The sequence below is a fragment of the Epinephelus fuscoguttatus genome, linkage group LG22 (genome assembly GCF_011397635.1).
Source record: "Epinephelus fuscoguttatus linkage group LG22, E.fuscoguttatus.final_Chr_v1".
NCBI classification, from domain to species: Eukaryota; Metazoa; Chordata; class Actinopteri; order Perciformes; family Serranidae; genus Epinephelus; species Epinephelus fuscoguttatus.
In genome coordinates this window covers 30,923,408-30,951,394 of record NC_064773.1, presented here as the reverse complement: position 1 = coordinate 30,951,394, position 27,987 = coordinate 30,923,408, and the positions used below count along the sequence as shown (strand labels likewise).

General features: G+C 39.5%; 2 protein-coding genes across 2 annotated transcripts; one reads left to right on the top strand and one right to left on the bottom strand.

Moving 5' to 3' along the window:
- Positions 1-12: 12 nt before the first annotated feature.
- Positions 13-2,057, bottom strand: kiss2 (kisspeptin 2). The gene is made up of 2 exons (XM_049566478.1): positions 1,946-2,057; positions 13-278 (listed from the first exon to the last, which is right to left on the bottom strand). Exons 1-2 carry the CDS (start codon positions 2,055-2,057, stop codon positions 13-15), a joined length of 378 nt encoding a protein of 125 aa, XP_049422435.1.
- Positions 2,058-6,259: 4,202 nt separating this feature from the next.
- Positions 6,260-27,323, top strand: gys2 (glycogen synthase 2). The gene is made up of 16 exons (XM_049566450.1): positions 6,260-6,579; positions 8,682-8,863; positions 11,183-11,374; positions 11,539-11,724; positions 15,389-15,533; positions 15,683-15,800; positions 15,975-16,095; positions 16,293-16,399; positions 17,415-17,474; positions 17,604-17,682; positions 21,103-21,216; positions 21,321-21,447; positions 23,432-23,527; positions 23,705-23,868; positions 24,329-24,409; positions 26,694-27,323. Exons 1-16 carry the CDS (start codon positions 6,456-6,458, stop codon positions 26,910-26,912), a joined length of 2,115 nt encoding a protein of 704 aa, XP_049422407.1. The 5' UTR covers positions 6,260-6,455; the 3' UTR covers positions 26,913-27,323.
- Positions 27,324-27,987: the final 664 nt, after the last annotated feature.

The following is a 27,987-nucleotide window of genomic DNA, read 5'->3' as shown; positions in this document are numbered from 1 at the left end:
CACACATCTGTTTCAAGAAGGCACCTCCAGTTCTCGCGAGAAGAGAGAAAAGGGTGAAAACTTATTTGTCCTGGCTGTTTTCACGGCTCTCCTGTAAATGTAGCCGTTGTATCGTTTCCCGAAGCGGAGGCCGAACGGGTTGAAGTTGAATTTACTCCTACGGTCGTTACACAGCAGCTGCCGCTGCTCTTCATTCTCCCTCAGGGACAAACACGGGCTGGTATCCTCCGCCACAAACTCTCCTGTGCTCCTTCTCCTCAGTGCAGACAGGATGGATCCTGAGGAGGACAGGGACATCAGCTCAGTGCATGGACCTGCAGCCTGCTGCTGCGACATAAACACACCATCACCGTCACTGTTTGTTAACTAAACTAAATGACAAATTCTATCATTAGTATTATTTAAAGCTAATATTTTACTTAGGCATATTTGGTCATATTTTCTGTCAATTTTATATCTGTTTTCTGAAAATGTATGTTTAAATATGCAAATAAGGCAGCTAAAAACAGCCCTAAAAATCTCTTTTATTAGTATTGAAAATATCTTTTGCCATGTTTTTGGGAAATAAAATGTCCTATAAATCAGACCATGACTGACAAACCCTTCTGTAAAAACCTTCAGAATATAGACAGGAATATAACTGGGAACTTTGGTGTATGAAAGTGGTACTGATGTAGTTAGTCTGAGGAAAAACTGCCTTTAAAAGATTTGTTTTGTAAGGTTCTGTACATTTTTAGACCAAAAAAAGACAAATTAAGACAGAAGACATCTTTCTTCTCAATATTCTTGTTTTGTTTACATGTTGGAGTCAAAGGTTTAACAAAGGGAATTTTAAATTTCTCTTTTTATAACTCCATAAACTTGAAAATACTGTCAGCAGCCATTGAAAAAATCCACTGTTGCCATGTTTTTTTTATAGAAATAAAAAGTAAGGCTGAAAATAATATTTGAAAAAATTCCTCTGTATTACAATCACAATACCAGAAACATGGCCTGTAATGATAAATATTGTAAAATACAAAAAAGAAGACACTACAGTGGATAGGGTAAAAAAACAACAACAAAAGAAACAAATAAACAAAAAAAACTTATACATATCACCATGAAACTTACCCAGTTTATTACTTACATTAAGACAATATTTTTTATCTTATAAATTCTCTGAAATTGTATTATAAATTTGAATTATCTAATAAAATACATGCTCATTTGCAAACACAGAAATCTGAACTAAAACAAACACCTAAACTCTTAGACACTTTATTTCTACTAGTCTGAAAGAAGACAGAAGTAAAATAACCCAAAATCTCAAAATGACCAGTGTATAAAATATATTTTAACTTGTAGACACCCTTAATTATTATTCTAGACTGTAAACTCTAGGTTTCTACAGCCAGAATAAAAGACAGGTCCAGTGTCAGCCTAGATTAAAAGTAAAAATCCTGCATTAAGGGAAGTTTAAAAATATCAAAACATATGGTAGTGAAAGTACTTGGTGGGGCTGTATACTGTAAGTACTGTGGAGAATGCTTCCCTTTAGTAGTGGACTAATAATAATAATAATAATAATGATGATGATAAAAAAAATAATGATAATAATAATAATGATGATAATACATATATCATTTTATTGGATTGGATTAGTGCAGCGTGGTGTAGCTGGGCAAGGTGGAACTGATTTGCTTCAAAGACTGTTTGGTTAGTGTAATTAGATTTCACAAGTTAATCATATGATTTGAGTGCAAAATCATAATCAGCAAAGTAACTTAATGTAAAAAGTAAGCTAACTCCCTCTGTAGTAGAAATTAGCATAAAAAGGAACAATTCTTAAGATTATATTCAGTTCTTGGGTAAATGTATCCTGTGTAGTTACCCTCCACGAGTCACAGTCTATTGTCTCCATAAAGAATAATATAAGATTAAATATTCTCATCAGTTTGCCCACCTGTTGCACGTATCCTCTGTGCAGAGTCAAATCCCGGCAGAGCTGCTCCCACACTGTCTCCATCCTGTCCAACAATCAGGCCACACACCACAACCAGAGTCACCAGTCTCATGTTTGGACACAAGGTACAAATCCTTTGTCTCTCTGTCCAACAGTGCTGATTCAAGTGTTTATGTTCACCTCCTCAGCAGGCACTAACATGTTCACTCCTATCAGACCTGTTTTATATTTTCACCAGGTGACCTTGTGCTCCTCCAGCTCACAGCCAATCACAGCCATGTGCGTCTGTGAGCTGTAAATTGCGGAGCTGTCCTCTGCTGCTGGTGCTGAAATGTATCATTCATCAGCTCTTCTGGGAAATGTGGCCAGCTCAGTTTGCTGCTGGGATCATTCAGGTATTGCAAGATAATGTGTGACTGCATGTTGAAAATGGTGACGTCCTGAGCATTTTAAAATCAAATAAGTGACAGGAACAAGGCTGAAACGCCAGGATGTGTAATTGGCCAATTAGGTTCCAGTTTGGCGACAGTAAAACAAAGAACAGCAGCAGAATGGTGGGCTGAGTTGATAGTAGAAAACTGTTCTTTAATATATATTCTACTTTAATTCTTGACTTCCATGTGTGTAATACAGCAATGTGTTGCCATGCAGAGGGAGGAAGGCCCAAAGCATAAATGGCTACACAAACAGCATTTACTGACTTGCCACTGCACGCTGTATGGATATGAGCTTGTAGACTTTCCAGGGATGAAATGCAGCTGTATATGAAATTGGGACACAATCTGATAAATAGGTACATACCTAAGGAGCATTACCACTATTGGTAAAGGTCTGTCATTGCAGGGAGGGTTAAACAGTCTTTCTTGCATTCATATTTTTTTGGCATTTCTTCCAGACAGGATGCAGGTAATGAGAGGGGAGATAGGTAGGATAACAGGAACCATAGGCTCTTAGACTTGAACCAGGATGATGACATCACGTGGTTAATGTCTTGAAGCCCTGTGGCTACCAGAACACACCGGATTTCATAAATTGAAATAAAATACAAAATAGACCAGATTTAGATTATTAAATAAAGTGAATGCATTTGGAGAATTGTCTCTAAGTCATGTTTAGACCTAAGTTACTTCGTGTATTTTTCTTATAGAACATTATAGAGCCGTAATCATCTAGTTAACATTTGGGGTAATAAGAATGCTGAAACTAAAACTAAAAGGGTGTAGCAACAAAAATGGTAGGGATGTTGCATTTTATTAACTGTTTGACTTGTTACTATACATTAGTTTTTATGGGGAAGGGTTTTAAGTGAGTAATTAATGCATTCAGGTAAAATGGGGCAAAAGATGATACAGTGAGTTTTACATCAGCCAAAGTAGTCCGGCATTGGCCATCATCGTTACACAAATGCAAGCACACACACAATAAATCCATTGTGGACAATATGGCAACAAGGAAACAGACAACAAAAGGACTGGAAAAGCATGTCAGAAAAGCTGGACATATATTTTAAATGAATAGTTAGGTTACATTAATGATTTGACGAATTAGTGACTGAACTGGTAAATGGATTTAATTGTTTAAAAAACAAGCAAGCATGAGTGTCCCACTTTACCTGAGCATGTCAGTGGAGTGAGGTAGCAGTTCTTAGGGTGTTTAAATGTCCAACATTTCTAAATTATTTTATTTGGCAACATATTTTCTTTATAGAAATATAGCAGAAATATATAAAGTTAAATAAGTAACATTCAAAGTAGTCCTCAGAGTTTTAGGCAGTTTTCTTTATAACTTACCAAAAAATGTCCCCACTGACCAGACTTCACTCTGCTAACACTTTGCAAAAACTACAAGTGACAGTGATGTAGCCTACATGACACTCATATAAGATTCTATTTTTCCACTTTTCAATGCGTGTGAGAGATTTATAATTACAGCCTAGGGAAATGATAAGCCTGACAACGGCTTGCAGGTATTGCAAGAAAACTTTATTAGACAGGATGAGCGCAAAAAACTGTGCAGTATTTCCTCACTGGAACATTACCCTGCCTGAAGTTAGCTGTCTGCCACTTAGTGTGTGATAATGTATGAAACACAGATCTGTTTCAGAATATGCACCAAGTGAGCAGAGTATAAGTGTTTTCTTTCTTTCTTTCTCTGTGGCATCAGTGAAAACACTGAACATCTTTCCATTAGGTGTCTGACAGTGAACCAAGACGGAGATGATGAAGATGACTATGAGGTTGATGATGACTATGATTAATTGCATTGTTTATGAGAACATTTAATGAAAAACTGATGTTAAATGAAAGCTTGAGAATACTGAAAAGAGTTATCCATAGGTGGATTATGACACAGTGGGCCTTTGGGCTCATACATGAAAGAGCCCCTCCTTCAATGTGATTGTGTAGGTTTTTCCTTCAGGGTTTTCTCTGTTTCAGCACTTTTGGGGCTCTGTTATTGACATGATGACTTACTCCTTTCACAAAAAAGCAAAGTTAAAAACAGTGACTTCATGCAGAGAGGCCCTTGAGCATCTGGGCCTGGATCTTTAAGGCCCATTTGGTTATACAGCCATGACTCTGACAATGCGTTGATTAAAGCCAGAGAGTACTGAATGAAATTGAAGATGCAGACAAAGCTTAAGCATGTTTGTGTGTCAGTGTAATTAGCCCATATTTACATTTTTATCAACCTGAAAATGAATATAACTTTGATACACTTTGTGCTATACATCGCCAAAGTATGAGTTGTTAACTCAATTGAATAATGTTGCTTTCATATTGTGTGAATTTTCAGAGCAAGTATTTTTCAGTATTCTCAGTTTTTCACAAAATACTCTCAAGGTGGTCATATGGTTTTCGGCATGATCTCATGTGGGGGAAAAGAGGTTAAAACATTGCTGCACCACACTTATGACACGCCAGAGGGCTCCACAGGACTGCAACAATAACAGCAGTCCTTCTGGCCTCCTGGTCTGGTCTGATGCAAACCATGCAACTGCCAGATCCTCCAGTGTCACTGCCTCCTCTCTCCTCATATTTCTTGTCAATTTTTACTTTTAAGTGTCACATATGAATTATTACATATTAGAATGCATATATGAATTTTATGTTAGGTCTTTTTATTTCTATTTCTATTTTCAGGTTGCCTTTTTTAGTATGACCAGGAATAACAGAAGCAAATGATTAACACAGGGTCATTTACAGTGTTCCACTGTTGATCATTAAGCACTGTCCCTGTCAAATATACTAACTACAGTAAACATGAAAAAATGAAGATAAAGGCAAAACATAGCACAAGTAATCATCTCAAAGAAATGTAGCTAAAAAAAGTCGGCATGATAACTTTCTTAACCACTCATATGTCACATTTGTATGTCATAATGTGGCGGATACATTGAAACTTAACATTTCCTTTTCCAACAACACTGTGGTTAGCATGTAGCCCGGTTTAGGCACAAAACCACTTGGTTATGGATAGGAAAAAAATCATGTCTGGATTTAAAATACCCAGTTTTGGTTGCACAGTCACAGCTGAAGAAGCCACCAAAAAAAAAAAACCACTTTTGTGGCATGTTCTCAGAAGGAAACACAGTGATGTCATGACTGCTTTCTGTTGTACTATCCTCAGTGGAAAAACAGTGATGGGTCGCTTTAAACCATCCCCTCCACCTCCAGGTGACAAGGTCAGCTCATATTGTGTCATATGGATTACTGTTAATTTATTATGCTGATCTGTTCTGTACGACATCTATTGCACGTCTGTCCGTCCTGGAAGAGGGATCCCTCCTCAGTTGCTCTTCCTGAGGTTTCTACCATTTTTTCCCCCCGTTAAAGGGTTTTTTTGGGGGAGTTTTTCCTTATCCGCTGTGAGGGTCATAAGGACAGAGGGATGTCGTATGCTGTAAAGCCCTGTGAGGCAAATTGTGATTTGTGATATTGGGCTTTATAAATAAAATTGATTGATTGATTGATTGATTGATATACTACGTCACTTTAGAAACACTGATTTGATCCGTATGACACATACAAATGTAACATATTCGTGGTTCGCAAAAACATACAAAGCCAAAACATTTTCTTCTGACATCTGGGCTGCCAGTAATGATGCTAAGTTTTTACTATGACTGCCAGGGTGACATTCTCTGTGAATATTCTGGCACTTTAAGTCAGTGGGAGTGCACTAATGGGAAGACCTGCTTTCATTCATCTACATTTCACAATCACATTCAGTTCAGCTCAGCAACAACACTACTAAACCTTTCACCCCTACGTGTGTGTGTGTCTGTGTGTCTGTGTGTGTCTGTGTGTGTGTAATGTTGACATCCCTTCCTGGAGGTCGGCCTCAGTAGGCGGGGTGGAAGCTCTTTGCCCCCATCTGTCCCTTTTATCTTGTCCTGGAGGTCTGTCCCCGCTGAGCCCAGGACCTCCACCTGCAGACCTGTTTGAAGGATCTCTCCACAGACTGTTACACTTTTCCATTCAGTTTCTGTCGGACCTTCAAATATTTTAAGATGCCGCTGTCACGTTCCCTGTCCATGTCGTCCCTGAGCGGGGTGCTGCCGGCCTGGGAGGAAGACGAGCTCCCCGTGGAGGATCTGCTGCTCTTTGAGGTGGCTTGGGAGGTCACCAACAAAGGTCAGATCACAAGTGTAATGATTTTCTGAAGAAATTAGATGTTTGAATTGATGCATTCAGTCAGTAAGCAGGAGTTCAGCCACAGAGGGCTTTCTTCCAAAGTATTGCAAAATTCTGCAGTGCGAACATTGCATTTTTATATTTCACAATGCTGCCTTATCATTTCAAGTATTTGAACATAGTATAGCCTGCAACTTGAATCAAAGTCAGCCATAATGAAGGGAAAACATTGTCTGATTTTAGCAGGAAACTGCATGATTTATCCAGAGATTTCTCAGATTGTATATTAACTGTAAAATAATTCCATACAGGGCATTTTATCAAAAGCAACAAATGAAGCATGTCCATTAATGCTTATGACTCAGCACTTAAAAAGTCTGTCTGTTTGGCAGTGTTGGTTTTATTTTGTGTAAATCTGTGTCTCTGTACCCCATAAAGAGCAAATATTGAAATCCAGTGAGCATAGACACAGAGTCTGCTCCCTCTTAAGAGTTAAACATTAAACTGCAGATAAGTGGTGAAAGAGGAAAAAGGCATGTATAATAACACAGACATGAAACAAAAGCTGACAGTGAACAAACTGGATAAATAAATTCCTGGATAAGGTGTCAACATATCCTAAGTGTTGGTGACAGTGTCACCCTGTGTCAGCATTCATTATGACTGTATATACCCTCAGTTTGACTTTAGCTTTGACTGAGGCAGAGCCGTACTGCTGAGGATGACGAGGTCATGATCCCTTTGGGGGATGTGGAGGTTTTGCAACTTGCAACAATCAGTATAGGTGGAGATTAGTTGTGGAAATGGTCTGCTAGTGACGACATCAACTATTGGTTTCAGCACCAGTATGTTATACACTCAAAATATTCTAATGTTTTTGAATTAAGTCTTTTTGTCAGGCTCATGTATTTCAACGACATACAATTTCCATCCAATTGACTCAAGTAATTCTAACATAAACTAAAAAGTATCATTTATGGAATTAAATCAAATAAAGCTGAGATTAATAGACTATAAGAATTTATCTAACTATAACTCACAGAATTTACCTAATTTACTTTAATAAAGTTTATGTAGTTACTGTTAATATTCTAAGTATTTTAAATATGTTAATGCTGGATGGAAATTTTATATGTAATTGAAATATGTAAACTTGAGAAAATACATAAAATAATTTCTGTCTTTCTTCCATAGAGTACATATTACAGTATTCATATTATATTGTGCATATAGTGCATGGTCATGTTGTCAAACAGTTCAGAGGTTATTGGCCATTCTGGTGTTTTCTCTGCCCTCTGCGCTTATATAATGCCTGCTCTCTGATGCAGTTTAGACGTCACTGATTGTTGATGGTTATTCATATCAATATTTGTCTTTTTGCTGCCACGTGAGAGACTTGGAAAACATTTCCACATGTTTTGGTCTGTTACAAAAAAGAAAAAAAATCTGTCTGTGTCACAAACCAAACAGCGATGAGATCAGTTTGTAGCCTGCTTTAAATTTACATTTTACATTTTTTTTTTTTATGTTTATCTGCATGAAATTACCCTCTTAGAACTGTGTCAATCTGGTCTTGATTTAATTTCAGACTCATCTTTTTTTTTTTTTAGATTTTTCCTGACCTTTAAGATCCAAAATTAATACATCCATCCCAAAGTCCAAAGTCAACTGCATAAATACTCAGGGACAGATGTGCCTCTCCAAGTCTCTTAATAACTCCAAGTATGGATGAATGCACGTCTTTCTTCAGAATAACCTTCTTAAAAATAAAGAAACATCTGAATTTAAAATTTATGACAGATTATGTACATGTACAATTTAGGTTAGCCCATGAGACAATTGTTACAAAATGCACTTAATTATAATAGACTGTATCAGATGAGTCTGATACAGAACCATAACTCAACTGATCACTTTGACTTGTGAGGACTATCTGACCTTTGACCTCTATTAGTGTATTCAGGTAGAACAGGGTCCCAAATTTAAAACAGCATTTCCTTCGTCTTACTCATTGACGTCACACTAATATTTAAATGAAGAGAAGTTAAAAACACAACTTCACGGCTGTCTCTTCTGTTCACTCTCTGTATGTGAACCTGCAGTTGGAGGAATCTACACGGTGATCCAAACCAAAGCCAAGATCACAGTGGATGAATGGGGGGAGAACTATTATATGATGGGGCCCTACTTTGAACACAACTTTAAGACTCAGGTGGAAGGCTGCGAGCCGCCAAACCCCGCCATCAGGAAGGCCATGGACGCTCTCATCCACAATGGCTGCCAGGTGGGAGAGAGTGAGTGTTTGTGTGTGTTAGAAATAGACAAAATGTCTCACGTCTAATGTAATTAAGGACGTTGAGAGTGCTATTTTAGTTTTAGTTTAATTTTAATAATTGCTAACACGTATGATTGTGTCTGGAGCAGGTCGTCATTATTCATAGAACTGGTGGCTACCTGGGTTTGAGCAGATTTGGGTGTTTAAGAATTTGATGCACTTGATTCCTCTTATTTTTTCTCTTAACAGAAATAAGAGATATCCTTAAAATTAAGAGAATGTTGTTGCATAAAGCACATCGCCCACCCTCATAAGAGACTCGCTCACATCTCCCACCCAACACAATAGGCCATGATGCCAGAAATTAAAGTGATCACACCACTAAGCATGGGAAATAAACATAAACGGATAAACAAAAAAAGACACCCAACTATTAGCATATGAACTGACTACTGCACTAGTAGGCCTGTGTTTTCAAAACTTTTTTGGCTACGTTTAAAATATGGACTAAAATGTATTCAACAGAGATGTTTATTACATAGTACCAATAGTGTTCATAATTATCTCTTAAAATACACTAAATTTTATGGTTAGGCCTCCTGGTTTCACAGTTAATTCTATGCCTATTATCACTGAGTGCATTTTTATTTCTACTTATCTTTTTTTAATAACCAGTCACACCTTTTAAGAATGCATCATACCCAGCAACACAGTCAACCACACCTTCTCTCTAGGGTAAAAGTTTCTCTCCCTTTGCTGCTCAGAGTTGTGCTGTAAATTTCCCTAAATTACTCCTAAGCCAGAACTCCTTGCTACAAAGTGAGGATCTCTCTGAGAGTATTCCCAGAATGTCTGTGAATATGACCTCTGTTTTTTTTTTTTCAAAATATCCAAAATCTTTATAGTTCAGTCTGGTTAAGGATTCACTTTGTTCTGAGGTTCACTAAATTCACTAGACTCAATAAGGAGATTGGTGGTTGACATTAGAACAATTAGATCTTCATCACGCAAAAAGACACAGTCACTGGCTTAGAAAATGAAAGTAAAAAATATTTTTTATGAAAGGTATTTTGTTAAGTATCAGTTCTCTGATACACTTCCCTTTTTCCATAACTCAAGCTTTTCCCTTTCCGAGAAACCCAAATTAATTCCACTCGACTCAAATTTACCACTCAAATACACCATGGGAACCAAATAAATGTACATTGCACAAATATGCATATATTAACACTGACTTTATTTTCCCACCCCAACAGTGTCACAGTGTACATGCACTTTACTTATTCACCAAACTCTCACTTATAGTATTTGTGCATTGTCTAGCTACCAATCAGTAGCCACTAGATGGCACCATATATCAGAGACCATGAGGATCCAGAAGTCTGGACAAATATTTCAGTCCAAAATTGTCCCAATTTAAATGCTATAGGTAGCTCATTGGTCTGCTAAAACAAAAAAAACTGCCACCACTTAAGTCAAAAATATTTTACTTCACTACACTCCAGTCCATGTTGTGTTAGAAACAGAAAATGTAATGTTACAAGCCTGCAAAATTTGAGTGAACAGTGCCTGACCACGTAAAGACAACCCGAAGATGAAATCTAATTAAGATATGCTCAGTTGCGGGGAAACATGCATAAAATGATGCACAATAATTTATTTCATTTATACAAAATTGCAAACTGGAATTAGAAATGCTAAAAGAAACAAATATTGTATGTGATATTGTTCTTTTCCTTAAAGGTCCAGTGTGCAGGATTTAGGCTCTTCTGCAGAAATGCAGAAATATAATATTCATAACTATGTTGTTCTAAGTGTATAATTAACTGAAAATAGAATTTCTTTACCTAAGAACAAGCCGTTTATATCTACCCACAAAGCAGGTCCTCTTCCACGGAGTCTTCCATGTTGTTTCTACAGTAGCCCAGGATGCACAAACCAAACATTGGCTCCTGTTAGGACCATAAGTATGTTCACTACCATAGTTCTCCTACATGCTTGGCACATGGGAGAAGTTTCAGTTCTGCAACCTCCCCAGTAGACACCACTAAAACCTCACACTGCACCTTAAAGTAGAACCTTAAATGTAGGATTTCTGCATGTAGGGATTCTTCTATTTAAGTAAAGACAGTGAGAACATTTTCTACCACTATTATTTGCAAAAAAAAATATCAATGTCAGCAGCTGTGTATGAGCAGGAAATCGCTGATAGAGGCTCTCATCTCAGTGTGTTTTTAGTGGACCCAGTCACACTCATTACATTTTGCCGATTGCTCTCTAAATGGTATGTTTCTCACTGGGCTTCCTTTGCTGACGTTGATGCTGCAGGTTTATTTTGGCCGCTGGCTGATTGAGGGCAGCCCCTTTGTGATCCTGTTCGATATTGGCTCTGCAGCCTGGAACCTGGACCGCTGGAAGGGGGATCTGTGGGAGACCTGCCACATAGGCTTACCCTACCATGACAGAGAGGCTAATGATGCACTCATCCTGGGCTCCCTGATCACCTGGTTCTTCAAAGAGGTGAGGTGGTGTTCAGCCTGCTGTTCAGCACGCTGCTCATCTGTAAATTCCCAGAATTTCAACATTTTACCTCCTGCTGCCATTTCTGGCTAAAAAAGTGCGAAAGTGACCGCATGAATTTAGTAAATATTATTTCTAACTCAGATGCATCCTTTGTTTTCCAGTTAACAGACCAGCTGGGAGACAATCCCAATGTCATTGGTCATTTCCATGAGTGGCAGGCGGGTCCAGGGGTTATTCTCTCTCGCTCCCGCAAGATTCCCATGGCAACGGTCTTCACTACACACGCCACCCTGCTGGGAAGATACCTTTGTGCTGGGAATGCCGACTTTTACAACAACTTGGACAAGGTGAGAGACCAGGAGATCAGGTTGGTCATGCAGTATACAGAGGCATACACACACTGTCACTGCCTAAAACAACACTGTAACAGATATGGACACATTATCACTGAAGGCGACAATGCAGCTCCTGTATTATTCTTAGAGTTAAATGCAGCTTATGCATAGCTGATACTGTGCGAACATGGCAACCTGATCTCACAGAAATACATGAAATAAGCACAACCTCTTAACACCACATTATGTGGTTATGTGGTGGCAGGTTTTAGCACCACAGAAACAATGCCAATGGAAAGTCAATTAGGATCATTTGTTGTGATGGGCACATAAATTCCCTGACTCAACGATGTCATGCAGTGGGTGGTGGTTAATGTTACAACCCCACAGGTAGTATAAAGAGAGGGAAGGTCCATGTAGGGAGGAGGTTAGGATGGTGGATGGGTCAAATAAATACAGGACTTTCACCCAGGAGACAGCTGTTTATGTCCTAACCCTAACCCTTACCCTAATACCCTAACACAGGACTTTCCGCCAGGAGCCTACTGTTTGTGTCTTATGTTAAAATGAAACTTAACGCTGACCTCTTTTAACTTTACATACTTGCGTCCTTTATGTAGTTACACCACTTTACAAAGTATTTATGTCCCGTACAAAATGAACATAGATATTTTCACCAAAAACACAATCTTTTTCTAAGTCTGACCAAGCAGTTTTGGTGCCTAAACCCAACCGTGCCACCACCATGTAATGCAGTGTTAAGTAGTCACGGTCATTTCACATATTTCTGTAAGATCATGTTGCACATGCTGATTATTTCTATAGGATTTCTATTTAGTTATCGAGGTTCAGGGTTAAAGGTTATTATACAATATATGGTTGGACAGCAAAATGCAGCTGTAGTCCCTCTATGCTACACACACACACACACACACACACACACACACACACACACACACACACAAAACAGCAGTGCATTTTTTGTAGTTTGCATGAGGTGGAGCAGCAGCAACAAAAACACAGGTGGATTCTCTGGGAAGATAATACGGCCGGCATCTTAACATTAAAAATGAGTGACACTTGATCATCAAGCATCCCAGATGCAAAGTTAGAGTCCACCTTCCCCCTTCCCACTGGAGTCCTGCACTTTGTTAGCCTGGACCACCGACTACAAATAGACTCCAAACAAAAACCAGAATACTACAGAATACTAAATCTTGTCTCATCACCTATAGACTCAGAATCTGTGTATAGAGATTGCTCCACACCTGACCAATTACTGCATAAAATGGGCCTAACCCAGCTGTGTGTCTGGGGCCAGGGCTTTTAAACACTGTTTCACCATTCAGCAAGTACTTTGTTTGAAACATTCTAACACTTTTATTCCAGTGCACACCATAAAACATGTTTCTTTCTTCTAACTTCTGGATAGAGTAGTCAAGACTGGAGTGGAGTGGAGCACTTGAGAGACAAAACTCTTGCATACATTAAGACATTTTAAAAGGGTTTTTATTCCGAATTTTTAGAGCCAGCATTGAGCAGCCACTAGTTGCATGATTAATTGTAAAAGAATTTAAGAATTTTGTCATTTGTTTCAATTGTCGGTCATCATGGTGGCTGCTTGCTGAAAAAAAGGTGTCTTCAAAATTCCAGGAACCAAGACAAAGACACCTGGTTTATTGCTTGATAACAGTTATTCATTAGCATTTAGAGCTACAGTATTCCCCAGGCTTTGAAAAGGTCCAAGAGGTTAGAAAATACTCCCTCATGTAACTCTTCCATCCCAAAAACAACACATGAAATCCCCATTTTATTCATCTTCTATGTTTTCACCAAAATGTGATTCTCACACCACCTATGGGAGTTACTGCACATGATTATCACATATGGACCTGAAGATCTCCCACATATTTCTTCTTGTCCATATCAACAACATATTAAGATCAACAAACCATGATAATAGCAATATGCATTGGATTTGGGACACACATGCAAACACAAACAATTTTGAACATGCACGCACACATCCCACATAGTTCTGTTTCATCAGATTCATTTTCACATTCAAAGGTTCAGGTCAACAAATCGCAGTCCTTTACAGCCACTTAGAGCATCATCAGTGGTGTTGAGTTGTGTGTGGAGGGGTCAGTGTGAGGTTTATAATTGGCCCTGCTCTCGTCACATCCTAAAGGTCAGCGTGCAGCTAAAGGCCACTCACTGGCTGAATGGATAATTGACAGACATCGTGTTTGCAACCCTTGACTTGAACAGGAAGTCCAGAGGCACTTCACGCCTGTTCTATTGAAGGAATCATATCAATATGCATTTTCAGTTTTATTGACTGTGTCTTATTATACATGCAGAATAGAGGAATCAAAGCAGAATATGGAACCAGAGAGCTGTATTATGTACCAGAGATACACATTGTAAATGAAATCAAAATAAAATATAATATAATATAATATCTATATCTATATATATATATATATATATATATATATATATATTTTATTTTTTATTTTTTTATTTTTTATTTTTTTTTACATGTATAGTAGTAGTATGTGTTTAGCAAACATCATTTGAAGTTGAATTAGCAGTGGGATGCCAAAGTCACAGTTTGATTTACATTTATTTGTTCACATTACATCACTTCCTGTTAGTAAAAACAATGCTTTTACAGCCTCTACTCACCTTTAGACGCATGCAGAATCATGCAAACACACACAGATGCACATGAGCTCAAAGGCAGTCATTCAGATTTGGATTTCATAGGTCAGGGTTTCACAATACAATTTATTGTCCAGAAGCATATAAACTGCTGTAATACAAATTTAAGAAAAAAAGAAGCTGAAAACTAGTGTTTTGATACTGTTTGTTATAAGGATGTGGTTTTGCATGTTGCATGCAGGACTTAAGGCATCTACAGCTGCGATCTTACATTCACATTCACAAGGTTTAAATGAAGTAGATTTAATTATAAATACATTCCTTTGTGTCTTCAAAAATCAACTGACTCTTCTGAGAGTCAATGTGATATGCTCTTTCTCTACATTTCACCCTATCGGAATAAATAAATTAATTAATAAATAAAATTAGCTTATACATAGCATGTCACTTCATGCACCTGCAAGCTCTGTGGCACTTCTGTCAGGTCGAATGTTGAACTGAACATTGAGCATAGACTGTATGAAATAATGGACATCCCAATGTAAGTCTATGGGAAAAGGAGTTATGCACTCAATGACACTAAGTGGTGGACACAGAAGTTGTAGTTACATGGTTTGGCCACTATGTCACACTTCCTGGAGGCCTGGTTGAAATAAGTTCGTTTGTAGTCTCTATATACAGACTCTACATTCAGTGAATGTAGAGTCTGTAGGCAAACCCCGGAGATCTTGCCTCTGGAAGAAGAGCGGAAGAGCCCTGGTTTCCGGTGCTAGCCGATGGGTTCCAAGAATGGTTCATTTGTAACGTAACACAATGCAACATAGATACATTATGTATGTGAGTTATGTAAGTACATGACCACAACAGTAAGATTTGCAGTTTAATTAAATTTTCTTACTTTCAGTGCTTGAATACATTTTGTGAATTAATCCTACATTTATACTACAAGGTTAAAAATGAGAATTCTTGAATAATTGCCCCTCACACCGTACTGACCTGTGTGTTGTAGTTCAATATCGACAAGGAGGCGGGTGAGAGGCAGATCTACCATCGTTACTGCCTGGAAAGAGCAGCAGTCCACTGTGCTCACGTCTTCACCACGGTTTCCCAGATCACCGCTGTGGAGGCCAACCACATGCTGCACAGGAAGCCAGGTGGGGAAGCTTTCCACTGTTGCACCTTGATTTTAACAGAGTTGAATTTTAACAGTTGATTGTTTTAAGCACAGTGATGACAGCTAGTTAGTCTATTCATCCATCCATTTGCCTATTAAAGCTGTCCTGTTGCTGTGTTGATGGTACAGATGTGGTGACCCCGAACGGGCTGAATGTGAAGAAGTTCTCGGCCATGCATGAGTTTCAGAACCTGCATTCCACCAACAAGGCCCGCATCAAGGAGTTTGTCAGAGGACACTTCTATGGGTGGGTGGAGTTTATTCATGTAGCTCTGATTCATCTCATTTAAAGGTAACCCAGATTTTTGTTTTAGAAGGGGCTGTCCAGTTTTGATTCATTACAGGAGAGACCATTCACATATTAACTGAGACAAAGTACTTCAGAAAATTATGAATTTCTGTCATTCTTAATTCTTCTCAGTCACCTGGACTTCAACCTGGAGAAAACCCTCTTCTTCTTCATTGCCGGACGCTATGAGTTTTCCAACAAAGGAGCTGATATTTTCCTTGAGTCACTCTCCAGACTCAACTACCTACTGCGGGTGAGATCCTTTAGTCCTTTGCATTCAGTAGCACTTTGCTGTACGCATTAAATGTGCAAACCTCGCAAAAAGTACACCTTCAAACATTTTGTAACCTTGTAAAGACAAAAGATGAGAGTATAATCTTCAGCATGCATTCCTGTACGCTACCACTTTGTCCTGATCCCCCTGTTTTTCGTTCCTCACTCTATCCACAGGTCCACAGAAATGATGTAACAGTGGTAGTTTTCTTCATCATGCCAGCTAAAACCAACAACTTCAATGTGGAGTCACTGAAGGGACAGGCAGTACGCAAGCAGCTCTGGTATGTCCCGATGTGGTTTATATAACAGTTCAATACCAGCAGAACAACCCCATTGCCAGAATAAATGTTGACATTGTACGTTTCTGTGAACCATGGATATTTTACATTTGTAGGTTATTATGTAGCAGATAAGCTGAAAGTTCACATTTCAGCAAAGGTGCGGTTAACATGTGGTTAGGTTTGGGTATTTCCTCCTGAGGATAAAAAACTATCCTCAGCAGGAAATGCAGAAATGTCTCTATAAAAACCAACTGCTTTTTGTTGCGCCATCCCAGCTGGAAATGCAGCGATGTCTCAGTACCGGTCAAATACTTTTCATGGCACTATCCATGGCAGGAGACACAGCAGTGTCACACCCATGTGCGATGGCCAAATGGTTGCTGAAAATGCAGCAATGACTTGCTAAAAAACAACCATTTTTGTTGTTTGATGGTCTCAAACAGTCTTCCAAAATGGTCTGCAGCTTGGCAGGCGTCTTGCCTATAGATGGAAAAACAATGGCACTGACTGATCTCTTATGGTCAAATAATGACTGTTGTCCCTAAGAAGCAAATGCAAAGGGGGCATGACAGTGTAGTAAAGCAAAACGAAAAAAGGAGGAGATTGAGGCTGATGAAGTGTTTCTATCACCATCAGCAAACATTGGTTTTACCATGTCTATGATTTTTCTTCAACCTTAACCAAGTTGTTTTTATGCCTAAACTAACCACAGCAGTGGCAGATAAAAATAGTAACATAAACCACTTTTGGATTGGGGAACCAGCAGGCAAGCTTCTAGTCCCACACTGGTTTGTTGAACCTCTAGTCTTGACCTGAAAATGCATGACCTTGATGGAGAGGATGGTCTCTCATGTCGTCCTCATAGAGAGTTAATAATGGATGTTTCCATTTTCATATTATTGTTTAGGACATGATATGTGTGTGGTTAAGCAGTGCTGGTGACGTTCATTAGTTAGGGGTGAATGGTAAATATAAAGGTACAGTTCTTAAGAAGGTTTCCTTTTGGCTTTTACAGGGATACAGCTCACACTGTGAAGGAGAAGTTTGGTAAAAAGCTGTATGATGCTCTGTTAAAGTAAGTAAATGGACACTGTAAGTGTACCTATAGCTTTATTGATTTTACACTGTGTACATCAACACGGCTTTCTCTGTGATGAATGGTGAATGTTCTGTGTTAGTGTTTAATGGTCTGTTCTGTCCTCAGAGGGCAGATCCCGGACATGAGCTCCATTCTGGATCGAGACGACCTCACCATTATGAAGAGAGCCATCTATGCTACTCAGGTACTGGAGCTTTTCTCTTCTCTTCCTCTGTTTACAGTAAACATGTAGTGGCATCAGTTTGAGTTGTTTGTTGTGTCTTCCATATGATTTCTTTTTTTAAATTTGTGGAACATGGCAAAACATACGTTAATAAGACGGAACATAACAAAGTGAGTTATCATGAAATAACACTCGAAGCAGAGACTACAGCAAACAACATCAGGGTTAGATAAGACTGGGGTAAGCTTGCCTGTGGCGCCCAGTGTTCTAGGTCCAGCTCTGCCTAGAGTTCTTCCTAAAGTAACATAAATTATAACATAACATTTACATTATTAATTATCATTTAATTGTTCTTTAACAAAATAATTATTAACTGAAGTTTAATTAACTGTCAGTTTACCATTTATAAATGATGGTTATTGTAGGTGTTTTCCAAAGATTACATTTTTGCGAGTTCAGTAAATGTGTTGTGCACTGACTAAAAGGCTTCCTCTGTAATGATAACAATTTATTGGAAGTGTACTGAGTAAAATCCCCGTTTTCCATATTATTAGCATTTCTCAAGTTAAGTCCTTCTCAGGAACCTTCTTGTAACCTGACATTTCCTTTCTAGGAAACCATTAAATAATACAAAGAATTACTGGTGTTGTTTTGTGTTGTGATGCGGTGTGAGCCAGTAATCAGATATCATTAGTTTCAGATGATGCCTGCACTGATCAATACCTCTCAGAATCACACTCTGAAAGGTTACGAGACGCGGACCACTGACTCACAGTCATTAGGTCATTTCTCCTCTCTCCGCTGCTTTAGCGATGTGGGTTTGAATGTGTGTGACGTATAGTGTATGGATGCAGCTATGTAAACATTAACAACCCTCTGTCCTTAGGACCCTCACAGCGAATAAGGAAAAACTCCACCTTTGTTTTTCCCCCTTTAACGGGGGAAAAACAAACTGAATACACACATTGTTTCTCTGTCCAGTGGTGTTCACAGTAGACTTCATCATGTTTCAGTCTCTTATCCTGATACAATGAGTATGAGCTTAATTAACATTACTATCCTTCAGGGACATTGATTTAAATGAAATCACAACAGCATTCAGGACCCTGACCCCATTAAACTGACCTTATGAGGATATAGATCTTACATGGACTGTCAAGTCAATCACCAGAAGAAAATGTTGGCATTGTATAAGTTTCTGTAGGCCACAGGTACATTATATTTATATGTTATCACGTAGTGGATACGTTGAAATATCCATTTTTGGAGGCTTGATAACAAAAACAACCACTTTGTGTGACAGAAAAAACAGAGAAAAAAACTGGAGAAAAAGCGATGTCTCAGAAAAAAGAACCGCTTTTCATGGCACTGTCCCAAGTTCAAAACACAGCAATTTCACAATAAAAAAATAACTGCTTTTTGTGGTGCTATCGGGGCTGGAAACACAGCAGTGTCTTGGTAAAAATGATAACCGCTTTTCATGACTATCCAGCTCTAAACGCAGTGATGTCTCTGCAAAAAATTACCACATTTTGGGGCACCCACTAGCTCACCTGGTAGAGGAGGCGCCCCATGTACAAAGACATTGTCCTTGCTGCAGTGGGTCCATGTCATTGGTCCGACAGCCCATTAGTCTGATGGTCCGCGGTGCTGAATGGCTCCCGGTGGGCATATTTCTACCTTGATGGTGCGCCACGACCGGCTCTGGGTCAGCTGGGAAAGGCTTGAGGGAAGCAGGCTCACAGCTTGTGTGTTTGCCACTTTCTTTTTCATTTTAACCCACACCATGATCTTTTCCTGACCCTAACCAAGTGGTTTTTGTGCCTAAACCTAACCAGACCTTAACCACAGGGCATCATGATGATTTCGGAACGGACTTCAGAACAATACGTCTAATATGGTCGGACCAATGGGATGTCGGACCAATGGGCAGTTCCCGCTGCAGCAGCCACGGGTTTGATTCCAGCTCACATCCCAGGCATCTCGCCAAGGTGTCACTGCAGCCACAATCACCTCCACCCAGGGCCGCCCCTCCCTAAACACAGAACACACGCTGTGCGTAGGGCCTCATCTTCCATGGGGGGCCACATTTTGCGCGAGGGGAAGCATTTGCGCATATGCGCAATGGATGCGCACATGCGCTACTGTGAGGCGTGCGTAGAATCAGCTCGAGGAAGGAGAGAAGAGACCTGACCGCCCATGCGTCACTGCAATGATTGACAGCACTTGACATCTGACCAATCAGAGGGGTGCACTGGCAGGCACTTGCAGAGCTGCAGCAGGTGAAGAGTTGTCGACATGTTGTCCAAAAGAGCCTCAGGAGTGTGTGCGGGGACGGGAGGGCGGGCGGGCTCCAGGGAGGGGGAGACCCGAGCCTCCGGGGTATGTGCGGGGCCGGGAGGTCAGATGCTCCCAGAGAGGGGAGAGAGAGAAATATAGCTCAATAAGATGAAAATAGAAAAAAAATGTCTCTGTCTTTTATTTTTGTTTTCAGTGTTTAATTAAGGTGGGAGAGGCAGAGGGCTGAGGGAGATCGGACGCCTCCGGAGAGGGGAGAGGGAGAAATATAGCTCAATAAGATGAAAATAGAAAAAAAATGTCTCTGTCTTTTATTTTTGTTTTCAGTGTTTAATTAAGGTGGGAGAGGCGGAGGGCTGAGGGAGATCGGACGCCTCCGGAGAGGGGAGAGGGAGAAATATAGCTCAATAAGATGAAAATAGAAAAAAAATGTCTCTGTCTTTTATTTTTGTTTTCAGTGTTTAATTAAGGTGGGAGAGGCAGAGGGCTGAGGGAGATCGGACGCCTCCGGAGAGGGGAGAGGGAGAAATATAACAAAATAAGATTAAATAGGAAAAACCTGTCTCCCTCTTTTATTTTATTTTCAGTGTTTAATCAAGGGTGAGGGATTGAGGTGGTGGAAATTACTTTCTTTTGATGAGTAATTGATGGCTATTTGTGACTCAGATTTGTTTATTTATTTATTTCAGTTTGAATTTTTTATTTTATTTGACTCATACAGCCAAACTACTGTATCTACAGTACATTTGTTATTGCCAATAAAGGTTGTCAAGTTAAATGGCAAGTTGTTGTACGGTCATTTTGTACCTATGATACATTTGGGATGGGGGCCTCCAAATAAAATTTTGCTTAGGGCCCCAATTTGGTCAGGGGCAGCCCTGCCTCCACCCCAGCTTGTGTAATGCTTCCCTATATAAATGTTGATATGATAACTATAAAGCATACAAATGCAATGTATATGTGGCATGCAGAAACATATATTGCATCAACATGCAAAACATACAGCATTTTCTGAATGGGCTGGTGTTTTCATATACTTTGTCAGGTATGAAAATGTGGTGCTTGAAAATTCCATCACAGAACCACACAATCCAGACACCAAACTGACCTGTGCCTGTCTTTTAAAAAAAACTGTATGCACAGAGACACAGCCTTCCTCCAGTGACCACTCACAACATGCAAGACGACTCACAAGATCCCATCCTGTCCAACGTTAGACGCGTCGGCCTCTTCAACTCCAGGACCGATCGAGTCAAGGTAGACCTCATATTCCTGTATTTACTGTTTCACATATTGCAAATAATGACAAGTCCACGTTCAAGTGGAGACTAAAGCTCATGTTTCTACTCTACATTTATCAGATTATCTTCCACCCTGAGTTCCTGTCCTCCACCAGTCCTCTGCTGCCGATGGACTATGAGGATTTTGTTCGTGGCTGTAACCTTGGAGTGTTCCCCTCCTACTATGAACCATGGGGATACACACCTGGTAACTTCACAGTTGGGACATAAATCTCCACAGCAGACACACGAAGCAATGACGGAGTAGTTCTTCAGCATTTTGTATAGCCGGTGCACACTTTACAATATGGCAGTCTATGAGCTCATGAAGCCTGGAAACCAGTTCAGGCTTACAGTGCATGTTGTGCTATATCATTCATGCATGACGCATACTTTGTATAGCAAACTGTAGAACACGCTGTGCAAAAAGGCACCTTACATAAGCTGACATGCTGTGTTCACACTTCGAGCTACAAAGCAACACTGTGGCCAGCTGCATTAACACTGAATTGCCCTTGAAGTGTTGCTCATTGGCATAGTTATGTCATCCTGGGCTTGTATGTGTCTGCTACTTGCGACAAAGCACCCCGACCGAATGTCATCTAAATTTTGTACTTGGTCAAAAAAATATTTATGCTTTAATTAATGTCTGGACCTTATTTACGAAACAATACATGCAGTAGTCAGTAACAGGGAGAGACAAATAATTTTTTGATCCCATTCAACTGTGTCATATGATGTTTGGCGATTTAAAACCTAATTTTGCAAGTCAAGAAGGTTGATGTATGTCGTGGGTTCGTCGCCGTACTCTATAGTTTTTTGTGAAACTTAGCTCAGTGAAGTACATCTGTTGTCTGGCACAATATACATCACCTTTACCAGCTAGCTAACTAGCTATCTGGGTAATTTACTTATGTTCCACGCACAAATGTAACAATATCTATATATCTAATATACCTGATGTCTTTTATCCAGTGACTCCTGTTTTTTTTATCAGCCAGGAAGCAAAGAAAAGAGCAACGAGTACGATACAAAACACACAGGCGTCGTAGCTTCAGTGAGAGACAAAGCTATGATGTCATTTACATGACTTGTGTAAATGTTGTAATTACATATTTTCAGTCTTATACTTAAACAATTTTAGGACAAACTTTCTTAACTTGCAGAATGATCTTTTAAACTGACAAACATCGTATGTGTAATTCACGGTGCAATTCAAATCGGATCAAAAATTATTTGTCCCTCCCCATTAACTATGTACACATTTTCTCTGAAATTTCTCTACAAAAGTGGATACTTTTGGATTTTACCCATATATTTTCTCCAGTTCCATGGTGGTTCACTGAAAGGGGAGAGACTTCGGCTCCCTATACATAGAAGGCTTGCACAGAGTGCCCCAGGAATGAGACCTAAAATTTGGAAATTAGTTTTTTGCATTTTTGCAATACGTCGTTTCCTCGTCTCAAAGTTGATGTTTTCTTTTTTTATGGGTTTTTGCTTAGATGCCCAAAATACGTTCTGTGACGTTCTGAACACAAGCTTAAGAGACTTTAATGTTTTGTTCTACAGTATAAAATGCGTCGTTGGATACTTGTGAATTTTGAAGCTTTTATGCGTCTCAAAAAAGGCGGCTGCTAACAAGTGGCTAAATGAGATGATAGAACGTCATCATGCCAAACATGGCTTCACAGCCTCACTGTGGTAGGGATGCTAATTTATGCAACTGTGGTGTATTTCTTTATAGCCCCACATTAGCTTTTTACTTGTAGTGATTGCATTTGGGCTTCAAAACTCATTAAAGTGGTGTTCATTTGTAAAGATTATCTTACTTCCGTGAATCATAAATGTTTGGATTATTGCAGAAAATAAGCGCTGTGACAAACGAAGTCCAGTGGGAAAATCCCATAGGTTTTTTGACGAGGGAATAAAGGCAATGCTACATTCACATCAGCCTACAGATCGTCATCCCTGAAGCATGCAGTGTTTGGTGTCGGTTTGAAGTTGCATGTCACTGGCTTACATTGAAAAAGACTTGTAGCTTGTTGCTGTGTAGCTCGTTGTGTGAACATAACACTAAACCTCAACATTCTGTATATGAAATTCACCCAGCTGGTAGTCTTTGATCAGCACACTATTTAATGCAATGAGACAATCTCGTCATACTCTTTCTGAGCTGTGTTGTTCCTCCCCAGGTGAATGCACTGTAATGGGCATTCCCAGTGTGACCACCAACCTGTCAGGTTTTGGCTGCTTTATGGAGGAGCATGTGTCAGACCCTGCTGCCTATGGTGAGGACACACACACACACACACACACACACACACATATTTTGTCTTATAATCAGAACTATTGCTGCCCTTTCACTTTGAGATTTATGTGACTATCCACATGCTGACACTGATACTGTCTGTGTTTTTTCTTTTCCCTCCTGCACTACCCATCTTGTCCCTCACTGTCTCTATCAGGCGTTTACATCGTGGACCGGCGGTTCCGTGCAGCTGAGGAGTCCTGCAACCAGCTGACCCAGTTCATGTTCAATTTCTGTCAGCAGTCTCTGCGCCAGCGCATTATCCAACGGAACCGAACTGAGAGGCTGTCTGACCTGCTGGACTGGAGATACCTGGGACGGGTCTGTCTTTGCTGCACCAGCAATTTATCAATTTAGCAATTTACAATATCTATCTGGCAGAACACTTTATTCATGTCTGCACACAGTTCATATTAACGGAATCATAATAATCAATAAAACAGAAAGAGATTTTCATTAAACCATGTTTAACATGCACATTAGGTATGACACTGAGCTGTAAGTCAGTGTAGCTTGAGTAGTAAACAAGTTCAAGACCAAGAAGTTAAGTTCTTGTACTGGATGTAAACATGGGCCAGAAACAGGAAGTCTTTTCACTGTGTTCCCTCCGTAAACCCATCTCCTTTTTCATGTTACTGTTTTGAAACAGAATCATAAAATGCCTTTTAAAAATTTTCAAAACAAAGGCGAAAGCTTGAGCTGAAGATGTAGATCTAGCCAGATGTTCTGTCAAATGTTACTCAGTTTTTGATGTCCATCTCTGCTGATCTTTCATTTGCAGTTCTACATACATGCCCGCCATCTGGCACTTCATAGAGCATTCCCAGACAAGTTCAAGATAGACCCCATGGCCCCAATGAAGGTAAGGAATACTGTCCAAGAAATCTGGAAGTTTGTGAATGAGTGAGTGAACAGGAGAATGAACACCTCTGCCAAGGCCCCAGAGTCATTAGCATAAGTTATTTTAATAATGAAAAAACTGTGTTTACATTTTGGATCTACACCTGCAAACAGATGCCTTTAGTATCCATTGCAACTGCTTTATGTGCAGTAGTTCATGGGAAATTAGGTAAAATACCATCTATGTTAAGAGATTATTTTTTTTTTAAATTCTTGGATGTGGGGCTTTGTCCCATATTGCCTCCCATTTAAAATGCCCACTGCCCCTTGACAGCAGTTCTTGTGACTGCTTAAAGGGATAGGTTACCCCTAAATCAAAAATACATATTTTCCCCAGATTGTTTTGGTGTGAGTTGCTGAGTGTCGGAGATATAAGCCATAGAGATGTCTGCTGTCTTTCCAGTATAATGAAACTAGATGGCACTGAGCTTGTGGTGCTCAAAGCACCAAAAAGAAAAAAAAACAGCAATGTCTCTTTCCAGAAATCATGACCTGGTTACTCAAGATAATCCACAGACCTTGTTGTGAACAATGACATGTAGGAACTGTTTTCTTTCTAAACTACACCCACCAACCGGATCACTGCACAGAAGGAAGCAGGTCACCTAGGACCACTGAACAAGCTAATATTGCAACTCAACCCATTAATGTTTACATCTCATGCTGTCATGAACACAAGCCTCTCATCCATGAGTAGATGTAGCTTGGAAGTAATGGGCTTGGGAGAAGGTATCCGGTATTTTAAATCCAAAAGGCTCAAGCCCAAGTAAGGTGAAGAGTCAATAGTGTTTCAGTCCAAGTTGACTTAGGCTATGGCAGTTCAAGACCAGTAAAGGGCCTCAGTGAGACTGAAATAGTGAGAGCATGTAGAAACGCCCAGTAGACGGTAATATGGCGGAGTGAGAAGAAGCTATAACCGCACGATGGTCTTGTTGTGATGTTCTGCATTAATGCCAGCTCAACTGAAGATGAAGTCTGTTATTGATATCCAAACATATCACAAGTCTAAAGTCATTAAATTTTTGACTCGTCTGTCTGACTTGAGTCCAAGTTATGTGACTCAAGTCCACACCTCTGCCATCTAGTTAGTATGTACGTTTATTAAGCAGGATAAGCCCCTTGAGATGAACCATCTCGTTTACAAGGGGGTCCTAATCATACAGGCAATAGTTCCATTATATTGGAGAGAAGGCAGACATCTGTAAGTGATATCTCTGACACTCTGCAACTCACACCAAAACAATCTATACTGATAAATAGCACTACATAAGAGGAAAAATATGTATTTTTGATTTTGGCATGAACTATCCCTTTAAGAGTGCTCAGAGACTGGGCCAGAGAGATGTCCAGGTGTGGTTCAGACAGACAGGTAATTGGCTTATTAGTATCAGAACCTTTGAATGATGTGACTCCTTAAAAAGTCAATCCAAGAGACGCAAAATGACTAAAATGTTTATTACTGCAAAAAAACGGGACTTAAATTGGAGTCTTACCAGATATTTTCTCATTTCCCAAATGTGCCCCAGTCAGTCCCCTCCCATTCAAAAGCATTACGGCACTACCATGCTTCCCACCCTGATTCATTTTATGCAGCAAGAGTTCTCACTGACAAATAAGCAAACAACAACTTTTAAGCACAATATCTCAATGGTGCTACAGACTGAAAAGCATCTTTTAGCAGCTCCCAGTGAATTGCTGTCTGAGAGCCAAGAACGGGGTCTCAGTCTAACTGCACATGCATGTACATGAGAATCCCTCTCATGTACTGACTGACACACACACATTGGATACTTTAGATTTCACCCACATTTGTCAGACTTTAATTGACAGCCTAACATTTGGATGAATGACAAGACATTATCATGGAGTGTGCTGATGCTGATCCCTGCAGAATTACATAAAATGAGACTCCCCCTTTCTACCTTTGCTCTTCCTTTTTGATTCAAGGACTGTGATTTATACTATATCTGATACACAATTTTCAGGTTCGATACAAATTTTGCAAAAAGGATGGGAGGGAAAAAAGAGGGATACAAAAGAAAGAGAGTGACAATAAAACTTGACCTGACTTAAATAAAATTTATGAAGTAACTGATAGTGATAAATTATTTATTTGCAGAAAATTTGAAGTCTCTGTTAGGTGGTTTAGAGGTGAACAGTAAGCCATTTGGAAAACAGAAAATCTTAAGGTATACTTTATAAAACTTTATGCAGAGTAATCTTCAATAATACTTTTGTCTCCTCAGACTGAGGGTTTCCGTTACCCCCGACCATACTCAGTGCCACCCTCTCCCTCTGCCTCCATCCACTCCACCCCACACCACAGTGATGTGGAGGATGATGATGACGAGCCCTATGATGAAGATGAGGAGGCTGAGAGGGACCGACTGAACATCAAGTCTCCCTTTGTGCTGGGTACCATACCAGGGGGCAAGAAAAAGCAACCTGGAGAGTCAGGAAACTGAGATTTACCTTGAGTAGCTGCAGATTATACACAGGTTAATGGAATGTGAGGAGAATAAATTAAAAAAATAATAAAGTTTCTTGAACGTTAGTGGATTTTGAGACAAAATCATTAAAGGCCTGAAAGTGTAATGAAAATGGATGGTCTTGATTGCACTGGTTTGAAATGTGCTAGTCTTGATCTAGGTCCAACACAATCCCAGACCTCACTTCTGAAGAAATAAGTTGTCTTTGTGGGGTTCCCCAGGGCTCCATTTTTGGTCCACTGTTTTCAGTATACATGCTTCCCCTCAGTCAGGTCATACAGAATAAAGATGTTGTCCTCAGTTGCTATGCAGATCATATTCAGTTATATGTTATAATGCAATCCAGTAATTCTAGCAGCCTAATTCATTTAATTGTTTGCCTTAATAACAGTGAAATTAAAAGATAAATAAATAAAACAATTTTACAATTTCACACCCTGTGTGTCTGTGTTAATCAGTTATCTCGGACAAATACATGTCAACAAGTCATTTTGGGTATGGATATATATTTTTTTTTCTCTTAAATCATTGCATATTTATAGATTTGAGACAAAATGATAAAAGACCTAAAAGTGTTACAAAAATAGATGGTCTTGATAGAGTTGGTTTGGAATATACTAGTCCTGATCCATGTCCATCACAAAACCCAAACTTCTCCTGTAAAGCTCTTAATTGAGCTTCAGTGGTGGTGTTCCCCAAGGCTCCATTCTTGGTCCACTGTTGTTTTCAATATACATGTGTTCTCTCAGTCATAATATACAGAAGAAAGATGTTGTCCCCAGTTACAATGCAGATGGCATACAGTTACAGTTATGTTCTGGTGCATCAAGCAATTCTAGTAGCCTAACCAATCAAGTTCAAGTTCAAGTTCAAGTGCTTTGTCACATGTATGCATACAGTGAAATGAAAAAAAGAATATATATCATTTGCTGTTAAACCTCACTGCTGATAGCTCATCAACCAATTAGGTCCAACACTGATGTCGGGCGATAAGGTCTGCTATGTATGTGGACAGGAGCATGTAGAGGTCGGGGGCTCGAGAGATATGACT

Excerpts from the sequence above, each read along its gene's own strand:
- kiss2 (XM_049566478.1), bottom strand. The coding sequence starts at position 2,057 with ATGAGACTGGTGACTCTGGTTGTGGTGTGTGGCCTGATTGTTGGACAG. Across the intron at positions 279-1,945 it reads ACAGAGGATACGTGCAACAG|GATCCATCCTGTCTGCACTG; the intron begins GTGGGCAAACTG and ends TGTCCTCCTCAG.
- gys2 (XM_049566450.1), top strand. The coding sequence starts at position 6,456 with ATGCCGCTGTCACGTTCCCTGTCCATGTCGTCCCTGAGCGGGGTGCTG. Across the intron at positions 8,864-11,182 it reads TCATCCACAATGGCTGCCAG|GTTTATTTTGGCCGCTGGCT; the intron begins GTGGGAGAGAGT and ends TTGATGCTGCAG. Across the intron at positions 11,725-15,388 it reads TTTACAACAACTTGGACAAG|TTCAATATCGACAAGGAGGC; the intron begins GTGAGAGACCAG and ends TGTGTGTTGTAG.